Consider the following 12,059-nt stretch of genomic DNA (forward strand, 5'->3'; position numbering starts at 1 on the left):
ATCTCATCTGGTAGCTGCTAGGCTTCAAGCTCTGTGGGCAGGAACTTGGAAGATTGCCAGTGCTTTCAGGACTGCAAAATGCCTTGCTTTGCAGAAAGAAGCCTGGCAGCCTGGAGCTCTGAGCATTCTGCCTAGCACACAGGCTCCTTGGAGCTTTCTGAAACATCAGGACAAAGCAATTTTCAGAACTGTCATTGACCACTGTGCTGAAGCACAGTTATCTTCAGCGACATACGATGACCCCAGGCAGCTGTCCCATGGGGATCTGTTCCTGAAAGCTCCTCAAGGTCAACCAGGTTTTTACGTCTTTGCGGAACGTCCTTTTCCTGAAAAAGTCTCTGACCATCTCTCTCTCAGAAATCATAACAAAGCTCTGCCAACCAATTCCTACCCATTCCCCCACCTAAGCCCGTGAAGCAGTTCCATAAGGTATAACCACAGGGCACTTTTATACTCAGGTACTGCAAAGCTGAAACAAAAAGCCACTGCCTTCGTTTAACATAGGTAACCAATTCTTCTAAACAAAGTCATCAGAACCCTTTTGCAACAATACATGAAGATCATAAAGATATAACATACCATAAAGATATAACATAAAGATATAACATGTAGATATTTATGGTTTAAGAAGGGAAACAGAAAAAAAAGCCTTTATAGACATCTTCCCTTTTGGGGTGGGGAAGTATTACTACTATCACTGGACCCAAGCCAGAATACCTCAGACAGATGGCAACACTTTCAGCATCCAGTACAACTCAGGAACCAAATACTCTCAACTACCAGAAGAGTAATTTTATACAGTAAGCACTGAAGAGCCAGAGAATGTAGTTACAGGGAGCAGTACTCAATTTCTTACTACCCGTACTTAAAAAATTCCTGTGAAAAGTTATTTAATGTTAGACTTTCTCAATCAGAACAAAGACAAAAGAATAGTCCTTGGAGAAGAATAAATTGTGACTACAAAATTAGGGTATGTTCTTAAGTAAAATCCCTCATGTTGGCAAACCGGTTTCTCCTTCCAGCTAAATCTCATTGCAATCTGCTACATGCTACAGTATGACATTTAAATTGGTGTTTCCCTAAATTTCCTTATTCCTTCAACAAGAGGGATATTAACACCATGTAATACACATGGTAGTTAGGAGTCTGAAATGACTCTCCCTCAAACCTTTCATTAAATTAACCAAATCATACAAAGTGGCATCAGACTCTCAAGGAACTGCCTCTGGCTTCCTGATCAAAGGATGAATTAAGGTTCAACAATAGAGAATCTCTCTCTCTCTCTAGTAGTACTCTAAAAATAAAAGCATTAAATCTTTTAAAATTAAACAATAAAATCATATCCATCTCAATACCATTGGCACACCGATATGCACCAGTCTGATGAATTCTGATGTACAGCATAAACCAGATTGCTGCTTATTTTTAGGCCAAGAACCAGTGTAACACATATATACAGAACACTGCATTTCTTAAACCAGGACATTTCAAACAGCCTCAAGGCAAATAAAAATGGAACCAGCTGTTTACACCAACATGCTTTTTATCCTTTCCCACCTATTGTGCATGACTCCAGGATTAATACTTCTTGACTTCACGTTATTCCAAATCAGATGGATACTCACTACTGTTACTGCTGCTCTGTAGCTTCAGCTTGCTTTTTTCTTTGGCGCTTCTGCTAAGAACACCGTTGGGTTTTACTTCTTCCTCTGCATCACCCTTTTTTTTCTGCAAGTCATTTTGTTTCTTTTTGTAAGTTGGCTTAGGCTGCCGCTTAGTCCTTTGTTCTGACTTGCTCTCACTTTCATCAGAGTCTCCACTTTCAGAGCCAGACTCATAAGTTCGTTTCGCTTTTCTCCGTGGGTGCTTCTCTTCCTTCACAAGCTTATCTGCCAAGATTTTACTATCTATGTTATTTTGTAAATCACTTGATGTAGAAGCTATTAAATTGACAGTACATGGTTTAATAATTTCTGAAACACTGTTCCCTGAATTCTCTTTTTTATTAGTGTTTTTATCTTCCTCCGAATGTCTTGTCAGCCAAGCCTTTTTCAGTTTAGTGTGGTAGTTGGGCTGACTTGCCTGGGAAGTCTGCCCACTGCCTACAGAGTTTGCTTTGTTTGCTGTATTACAGCCGACAGCACAGTCTAGGGAGAGAGAGGTTGAAAATGTCTGATTTTTCACAGAGTTGCACTCGGCCTCACTGCTGTTACTACTTCTAAACTGAGCTGCAGCCAATGCTGCCTTGTGCTTTTTCAAATGGACGAAGTCTGTGGAGGTGGAGAACCCCATGCTGGGCTGAGCAGCACTGCCTGCCTTGCCAGCAGCAGCGGGTGTAAACGGAGCTGGAGTGCTGATCTTGCATTCCTGGGCCTGCATCCCTGCCTGACTCGTGGCTCTCGAGGCAGTACTCTCCAGCGGTGCACAGGCCAACACTGTGTTCGATAAGGAGTAAGTCACTTCTGAACTGCCCCAGCTGGACACACTGGTAGTTGTTGCTGCTGATGTAGTGACATCGGTTTTAGTACTGCAGATCATAGTGGTGGTAGGGGTGACAGCACAAGAAATGCTGCCTTGCGAGACAGCTGGAAATTTCTTCTCATACTGTGTGCGAGCACTGTCTGAGTTCATATTTGGCAGAATGATTCTTCCAGTCTCCCTAGCTTCCGCTGTTTTCAGGCAATCTGCTTGATTTGTCACAGCTGAAGACCTCTCGCTAAGTCGATCTTTGAGAGCAGACTGCATTGCTGCTGTGCTATCATATTTCGTGCTAGAAGGAGGACGCACAATAACAGATGCTGCAGCGGACTGTGACTTTCCACTCATTCTCTCAGCATGCCAATCCACTTTTTCGTTACTTGGGGCATTACTGGACTTCCACATTTCTGATAAATTCTGTTCAGAAGTGCCCTTGTAAACAGCCTGAGCTTCCTTAGGCTCAGGTACCAGTGTTGGTGGTTTTTGCAGCTCCTGTATTTTGCCACCACCAGCATTAACGGGTTGAACAGGGGTTAGAGTTGGAGGTGAAAGGCTGCTGTAACTGCTTTCCTTCTTCTCCAGGTTCTGGTGTACAGGGGGGTGAAACACAGGGGCTCTATGCAAGGCAGGCATACTCCGGAGTGTATTTGAAGATGAGACTGACAACTGAGTAGGGCTCCTGCTGTCACTTCTGAAGGAATTTACAGAGTGAGACTGCACTGACTGTGAAAGCTGCTCAGGCATCTTGCCCGCAGAACCTTCACTTTCTGGCTGGTGCTTAATTAAAGGTGGAGGTTTTGAAAGAGAAGAAACATAAGAGGGAAGAGACTGGGGACTAGCTGCTGTTGAAGGACAATTGGCCTGTTTATCAACATATGCACTTGAAGCTTCCTTTGTGGGGTATGACCTTGGCGGTTCATTTACTACACTGTTAGACAAAGTGGTGAAATAGTTACTCTGCGGCAAACTCTGTGGAACTGAATGCTTCATTTTATACAGTTCTGACACAGAGCGTTCAGCATCTTTGTCGTATTTTACTGAATGGCTTTTAGGACTTGAAGATAAGGATGTTAACCTGGAATAGTTCTCTCTCTCTCCCTCTAGTGCTTTTATTTTAGCTGTAAAAGGAGCAACTTCAATACTTTCTTGGAGTATCCGTCTGTGCTCTTCTTTGTATTTGCTCAGTCGTTCCCCAGTCTCCTGTGCTGGCCTGGGCAGCTGGTTCAGCATTGGATCTGCAAAATGTCTGTGCATATGGCTCTCCTTTGCTGTCTGTGTTCTGCCTTGCTCTAACTCAGTCTTTACTGGGGCAGTCGTAACAGAACGTAAAGGCTCAATAAACGTTTTCCTCTCCAGTTCTCTGAAAAAGATTAAGTAGACACAGATTACTCTGAATGTAGCACAAAGATCTTTCTTCCTGTGGTCTGAACAAAGTTATCTATTAACACAAAATAAACTTTTGGTTTATTTAATAGAAAATTAGTTACAATTTTCAAAAGTCTTCCAATGACTTAGGAAGTCAAGCACCATTCCAAGTCAAGAGGACAGAGTCTGTTTTGAAGCACACTGGTAAGCTTTTGTCTATCACTCATGTTTCTAGATGAGGTAAAAAGAAGGTAGAAGACAACATCAGCTGTTGAAATGTTTGCTCACACACAGAGTAAAGCATCAAACTTACTCTTTGTGATGCTCTACGATGCTTTTGGACAATGGTGGACTGGAATGCGGGGTCAGTTTGAGAGGTCGAAGGGGATCTGCACTGGAGGGTCGCACAGGAATGTGACTCAGTAAACCAAGGCTGTCAGCTGAGGTCACTGGGGTGGGCTGGTGCAACCATGGGCTGGGAGTATTCTGTTAAGACCAACCAAAAAAAAATCAAATCACATTTCAAATTAATCATGGGACCAGTGTATCAAGTCCTACCATTGATAAGAGTGAAGTAATGTATCAAACCATTCACAGTAAATAAAATCTAACATTTTCAATCACTTTTTTGATCAAAGAGAACATCTCACTGTATTTGTGGCATACAAAATAGTTCAAACATTTCAGAAGTGTTCTTACAACCATTTATTTTTCCAAGTACCCAGCATGAATAGTTAATCCTAGAACAGCATCTCAAAATGACTAACATTAGCAAACCTATGCTAGTCTGACACCACTTAACTTTAGCATAAACAGACCATGAGCTCTTCAATGAACTGCAAAAAGTAATTTTTTCAAAGAACAAGTACAGGAAAAAAAAAAAATCACCTCCAGCTTGAGATGTGTTCATCTCAAAATAAAAGAGAGATTTCTTTCCTGGATGGTTCCTCTCTTCCCTCCAACCAAATGATTAAAGTATGATAATCCTAATTAATCTGTTTTATTTTGCCAGACATTTCCATTTGGCATAATTTCAGCATGAGCACACAATTAAAGCCATAAATGTACATGCCAGCCATACTTTGCAGCATGGGAAACTCACAGTAGGCAAAATTTTGCGCTTTCTACCCAAATACTCAAACAGTGGGCAATACCAACCTCCTTGTTTACAGGCACCAGGGTACTCTCTTTTAACTGAATACTTGAATAAGTTTCGGGTTTTGTATTTTCTTTGAAAAGTGTGTAACAAATGCAGAAAAGACCAGAAGCACCTTTCCACCTCACTCCCTTCCCCCCACCCTTCTCTTGAGACACCTGCTTATAAGGAACAGGCACAGAGGAGCGGGGCGGCAGGGCACACCGTGTTGATGTGGTGCTCAAGTGTTAGCTGCAAGCCAAGAAGGGACTGGGACAAGAGTAAGCAGAGGGCTCATGTGCACCCCAAAGCCTCTCAGAGCCACTCCACCCCTAACTCCTGGCACTGCCCAGAACTTCTTCCCCTCCTCTGCTCCTCACCAGTCCATCCCTCTCCTTCTCCCTAGTCTAGATGGCTCCCATTTGAGAACTGCTGCAGCAGAAGGGGAGACAAGCACAGATTTGCAGGTGTAGCTTTGAAGTTCTGATTTCTCTGCTTTTCAATATTTAAAGCAACCGTTTGGGTTTTCACTAACAATTAGCGCACACATTTCCTAGGCCTAGAGTTCCCACGCTGTGGTGTGTTCCCACGAATATCCTGTAAGCTGTATTAAAGTATTATGCAAAAAAGGCCCATCACCTTCTCCCTAGACAAGCTGGGCAACATCTGCTTGAGCACCAAGCATGTCCTGAACAGCTCAGTGACTCCTACCTGCAGCCATCTACAGAGCTGCCACAGCCACCTGTGGACAGTTGGTAAACATGGGCTTGGCAGCATGCTTCCTTCAGCACACAGACATGGCTCAGCCCTGAGCTGAGGGTGGCAGCTGCTCATGTTAGAGCTGAGACACAGATCCCTTTCTGTGATCCTGGCACCCATTGAAACCAATGCTGGAAACGCCCATTCTGGGTTTCTAAGATGTATCTTAAAAAGGCTTCCAGTGCAGGAGCCAGAAGACAAGTCACCACAAGACAAATGCCACATATCAACATAATTAAAAAGCTACGTGCCTCGGTATGCAGAGTTGCATAGTTCAGGCAGCCAAAGTGAAAACAAGAGTCTATCCTAAGTTCTTTAAAATGGACTTCATGATGGGGTGGAGCAGGCAACAACATGAAAAGATAAATCCACCTATAGTTTTCTCTTAGGCTTTTCTGCTCTGCTGAGTTTGATTTTATCATATTTTAGATCAAACTGACTTCATACTACAAGGCTAACTCAAACTGACTGTTTGGGCAACACTTAGCCACAATGGTTTGGGCACTTCTCAAGAATGAGGCTGGGGAAGAATAGCTTTCCCCATGATGAAAAAGTTTTTATAACCATTCAGGAGTTCCAAACTTTGACGCAAAGGCTTACAATTTGGCAGAGGGACCACTGTCAGTGACATGCCTTTTGTGGTCCCTGTGAAAATCTGCCCAAATTAGGCCAAGTTGTAAGCCTCCACAACAATCAGTGTGCACATGCTCAGTGGAGCTTTGAATGAAGGTGGCAATAATGATCTCCAAAGTTTCCGCATTACATATGCTACATCTTACATTGTTTCTCTAAGGTGCAAGTGAGCTTGCTATACCCTAAGCCTGCAGGAGCAGACAAAACTTTTCCTGTAATTGCCAGGTCTGTCTGCCAAGCGTCACCACTGCTGCACTGGGTGTTAAGCTAAAAAGCATCAACCAGTTCTTCTGAGCCTTCAGTGGTTGCACTCTGCACAAAGACAGAGGAATTGCCCTGACTGGAATACGGAGGAGTACAAAGCAGATGGGAAGGCAGGGATGTGTGTCAACAGGAACAGAAGGGGAGAAGAAGATATGCCAAAAGAGGGTACAAAGATATAGGTGTAAAGACAAGAGAAATGGGTGTACAGTGCAAGATGGATTTATAAATGCTGGAGTATTTTTCTTCCTGGATTTAGTACTTCCTACTGGATTTAGTACTTCTTCTATCTCAGCCCTTCTCCATTATTTAGCAAGAATACATAAAATTTCACTATGCAGATGACTGTCCTACCTCTCCTTACACAACAATTTTCACAGATTGAGATAGCAGATATTTACCCTGTGGACTTGAGATCCCAAACCAGCTGGTTGACCTCACTTGGTCATGAACTAAACACAAACATTTTTGTCTTTAACACACAGGAAATCAAGCTCTGGAAGAACCCCCTACTCAAGTCCACTGTGGGACAGTGGTTACTGCTAGATTTCCACTCCTAGTTCTCTCTTTACTCAAAAAAACCACCATCCATCACTGTTCGCTCAGTCTGGCGCAAGCTACCAAATCTATACCTAGAAAAATCACTGCTGGGAGACACTAGCCCCAGTTAAATACATCATGATGAAACAAGCTCAACTTACCCTTCTCATGGAAGCCTCGGTGTTAACAGGAGTTTCTGGGTGGACCCATTTGGAGGAGGGCAGACCGAGTCCTGAGTAAGCATGTGTTCCATTTGGATACTGCCAAATAATTGGATAAAGCCCTAGCTGATTATAGGAAGCAGAAGGATGAGCTTGTCCAAGAAGATGTGAAGACTGGTGTTGTAACATCTGTTGCTGCTGCTGGTGTGCTAATGCCAAATGGCTTAAGCTGCTAGCATGAGCAGTCTCTAGTCGTGGGTGGCCACCCAGCAAGGAGGCAGCAGGCACTCCAGGTAACACTGCGGGAAGTAGATGAGGGTGATGAACAGAATGGTGAGATGCACTGCTAAGGGGGTGAGTGTTAATAGCGGACAAAGGTGCCTGAGCTGAAGAGCCAGCTAACAGATGAGATGAACCAGTTAATGCAGGATGATGAGCGTTTGGATTTAAACAGGTTCGGTGGGATGAGGAATGAAGAGGATAATTATGCTGATGCAAATAAGGTGAAATGTGATTAGTTCCTGTTTCTTGTCCAATCAGAGTGGGGTCCCTGTACACCGTGAAATGTTCATTCTTGTCAATGATAAGAGGACTTTTAGTAGCTTCTAGCGCACTAACTCTAGCTGGAACTGGATGAAAACTAGACCTAGGCAAATCATGATCAGTTTTATTGGCTGACCTTGTTAATCCAGTAGCATGGTTGTTTTGGGAACTAACCTTAGACTTCACAGTATCAGAAGATTGGGTGAATTTAGGCTTAACATCAGGTGACTTTGTTTTAGGATGATCAACTGAAGCACTAGGTTTTGACTTCACAGAATCAGAGACTGGACTTTGCTTATGCAGTTTACTCTCTTCTGCTAGAGAAGCTACATTTAACGAAGACATAAAGGAGCCATATGGCACTTTTTCTTTTTCAGGATTTAAATGCTCATTTACTGATAATGATTTTACAAGCCCAGGCTGTATCAAATCTGTTTTGTTAACAATGCTGCTAACCCAGCTTTGATCAGCTTCCTGTTTTCTTGCTTCAACAAAATTTGCATTTGCAAACTGCTGTTTCAAATCGCTGCTGTGAGATTCTATTTTCTGAACTGTTTGCAAACCAAAGGTACTTGCAGCAGCATTATCCTGGCTCTCCTTTTCAGAGTTGTTTTCATTAGTAATGTCAACATCACATTTTGGAGTAGGAGGTCTGGGTACAACCTGCTCATTCTTTACTTCTGCAGTGTGATGTTTTCCTGCATTGCACTCTTGAACATGTGGATCCTTGGAATTCTGTTCATAAGGTGTTGGCTGCTCTGCTGCATGGAGAGAAGATTTTTCCTGCTGATCTAAGATGGATGACTTTAGTCTTTCTGTCTCCTCATGTTTTTTATCCTCCTGTACTTCATCCCAGGGAGACTGCCTATCTGTTAGTGTCTGTTCTACTCCCTCAGTTTGGGATTTTCCTTCTTCTCCATTTATCTTTGAAGTGTTCTTGCTTTTTAACTCATTTTCCGAATTTTGCTCTGAGGACGAATCTGTTAATCTTTTATTTGAAATTTCCGAGTCGCTGCTCTCAGAATAATCCGAGACATTGTCTGTCCGCAGCCTCTTCATATTTAATTTTTTTTCATCCTCTTCAGGTTTTCTTCTTTTATTAACAAAGTTTTTGGTTTTGTTTTTGGGGTTTTCTGCAAAAGAGAAAAACATGCCTATCACATTTTAAGTCTAATATGGTTTTAAGAAGCTTTCTTTCCCTTTCCAATAACTGCTTTTACCTCCTCGACCTATATAGTCATATCTTTCTTCTTTTGTCTTCTCTTCATCAGGCATGCTGCTATCAGAGCCTTTCCTCTTATTTGGACGAGTATTCCTTTGTTGCTGGTGCTGGTGAGAATTCTGTTTTGATGCTGCAGTTTGGGAATTCATTGCTGGTCTGGGACTATTTGCTTGTGCACGTGTATAATGACCCTAAAAATAATACTGTGGTTAATGGACTTAAATGCAATTTTAACTAGCAACTCGTAACATTTATTTCTAGCATTAACAATATACTGAAATACTTATGTAAAAAAATAAAATGTAGCTACGTGGACTGTGTTGCTGTTCTGGTTGGAACGAGACCGTCGGCGTGAAGTGATGCCAATATTTTCACCTTTCAACAAAGAGTGAACAACATCATCTAGAAAGGTCATCTGAACCATAGAAGGATCAACATTCTGAGGTTCTAACACCTGGTTTAATAAAAAAAAAAAAAGAAAAAAATCAACAGATGTTCAGACACTGCTCAATCTGTATTTTCTGTATCAGTGTTCACCAGTCTATTTTGTGTGCTAAAGACTAATCAGAGAAAAGCCTACTTAATCCCGACAAGCAGAACTGACATATGACTTTCAACAAAGGCTGGGAATAGAGTAAAACCAAAGCAAATGTCTTTACACTAGTCATATCACTGAAAAAAAACTTCCTTTAAAAATTTTTCTTTATTGATTTTTTAAATGAAAAGGTACCCCAACACCACTTCCTTCTCTCCATTTACTGACCATTCAATTTGAAATTTAAAGACAGTGAGCTTTTAAGTATTACTCAATGAAGTAGCCATCACAATACAGAAAGTTTATAAAACTTATTCAACATACTATAAAATACACTGCAGAAGCCTTTTAGAATATTGCTTCCAAGAGAAGCTGAACACAAAGAACCAAAACAACTTGAGACAAGAACTGAAAAGATTGTCAAAAGTGTTAGTAGTGAGGGATATTTCAGAAAGAAGGAAATGCTAATCAATGTCACAAAGAAAAAAAAATCTAGTATTTGGGCAAATTTCATTAGAACAATTTAAGGGAAAATGTATTTGGGCATTAGAATAGTGTTAAATTTTTATTGTCACCCATGATTTTGTCAGTCATTTCAAAGCGGACAGGTCATTTGCTATGGTAACACTAAGTCATTATTCTGGTCTCCTGAAATCACAGAATCATAGTATGGCTTAGGCTGGAAAGGACCTTAGAGATCATCTACTCCAGCTTTCCCACCACGGGATGCCTCTCAACTAGACTTGATGGCTCAAGGCCTCGTCCAGCCTGGCCTTGAACACCCCCAGGGAGAAGGCATCCACAACCTCCCAGAGAAGCCTACTCCAGAGTCCCATGACCCTCATACTGAAGAACTTCCTAAGATCCAGTCTAAATCTCTGCTTCAGCTTCAAACCATTCCCCCTTGTTTGACTGCTAGGTACCCTGATGAGAAGTCCCTCTCCAGCTTCCCTGTAGGATCCCTTCAGGTATTGGAAAGCAGCTCTAAGGTCCCCCTGGAGTCTTCTGTTCTCTAGGCTGAGCAACCCCAGCTCCTTCAGCCTATCCTTATTGCAGAGATGTTCCAGCCCTTGAGTCATCTTTGTGGCCTGCCTCTGGCCTCCAACAGCTCTGCATCCTTATGAAATAGAGTTTTACTGCCACTACAAATACCAGCATGAATTCTTTCTGTAACATCAATTTCAGAAATACAACTAAAGCCCACCACAAGTAAATGTACACTAGGGTTGCAGAGAATGCTTAATTCAATATATTGCAATTACTTGGAAGAAGTAATCACTGCTGCGGTGCTAAAAGATTTTGGTGTTGAGAAGAGAGCTGACAGGGAAGACCAGTTCTTAAAACTAGATGGCTTCACTTCAAAGACTTCATTAGTCAAACAGTGACAGCAGAATAAAATACCAGCTGTAGGGACTGGTATTAATCATCTCATTGCACAAAGGTTCAGCTTCAGGACAGTTTTAACCACTTGCCCAACATGAAGTCACATTGTACTTGCAGTGCAGGGATAAGACTCGCCCTGCTGCAACTGAGTAACTCAGTGTATTTCAGAGTACCACAACAAATGTTTTACAATTATTAATGTGTGGCTTATGTGAAATTGTTCATATCAAACTCACCTGGTCATTCATAACAACCATAGTGCGGGTAAAGAGATCATGATGGGTGATGATACCAGTGAACCACTGGGTGGCAGAATCCTGTCTGTACACTCTCACCCTGTAACCATTTAAGGAGTACGGACCTTCAGCAAGAGAAAAAATAAAAAAGCCGTTCAGGAATTCAGGGGAAAAACAAATATAAATGGGTTTTCCTGGGTTTTTAAGCTTCACAGCAAACCTACACCGTGCAAGCCATGGACAGCAAACTACAAGCAATCTTGGCACAGCACCGCCTGTGGATTTTTTTCAGGAAGACATTTTGGATTGCAAATGGTACATTAAAGTATGCTGTAAGGTCAACTCTGCTAACATTTTCAACATACATTTTTCTTATCTAATGAAATCTTTCTGCAACCATTATGACAAGTGATGGGAGAATTCCTGCCTACACACAGTGACCATTGAAAAGTAATCTGAAAGGCTAGAAAGTGGCAGCAGCAGGTTATACAGAAGCTATTTAACAGGCTAGTCACGTGCCCAGATGCTTTGCTGGCAAAAAGATTTACATCTTGGTGGTTGGGCTCTGCATCTGCCAAGTCTTTCCCATAAGCAACCAGTGTTTTCCCCATTACAGCAATCAGGCAGCTGAGTGATCCTGTCCCTACTATGGCCACACAGAACACTCAACAAACCACACACTATGCAGACTTTACGAAGTCTTAGCCTTTTCAGGCACATCACCAGCAAAGAAAGCTTGCACACTATCCTTTTGTAAAGGTCAATTTAATCCACCTCCATAAGCCCATGAGGGCAGGGAGATAGTGTG

At 42.1% G+C, this 12,059-nt stretch overlaps 1 protein-coding gene across 1 annotated transcript in view; it reads right to left on the reverse strand.

The window, feature by feature from the left end:
- The window catches only part of JMJD1C (jumonji domain containing 1C), a 36,386-nt gene extending 25,099 nt beyond the window's left edge, over positions 1-11,287 (reverse strand). The window contains exons 1-6 of the mRNA XM_054382775.1: positions 11,252-11,287; positions 9,408-9,551; positions 9,096-9,288; positions 7,333-9,008; positions 4,157-4,329; positions 1,629-3,838 (exon numbers count right to left, since the gene is read on the reverse strand). Of these exons, the coding sequence (XP_054238750.1) occupies positions 1,629-3,838; positions 4,157-4,329; positions 7,333-9,008; positions 9,096-9,288; positions 9,408-9,551; positions 11,252-11,272 (4,417 nt within the window). The 5' untranslated portion in view covers positions 11,273-11,287. The remainder of the gene's footprint in view (positions 1-1,628; positions 3,839-4,156; positions 4,330-7,332; positions 9,009-9,095; positions 9,289-9,407; positions 9,552-11,251) is intronic.
- Between the last annotated feature and the right edge of the window lie 772 nt (positions 11,288-12,059).

The sequence above is a fragment of the Indicator indicator genome, chromosome 7, assembly GCF_027791375.1.
Source record: "Indicator indicator isolate 239-I01 chromosome 7, UM_Iind_1.1, whole genome shotgun sequence".
NCBI lineage: Eukaryota > Metazoa > Chordata > Aves > Piciformes > Indicatoridae > Indicator > Indicator indicator.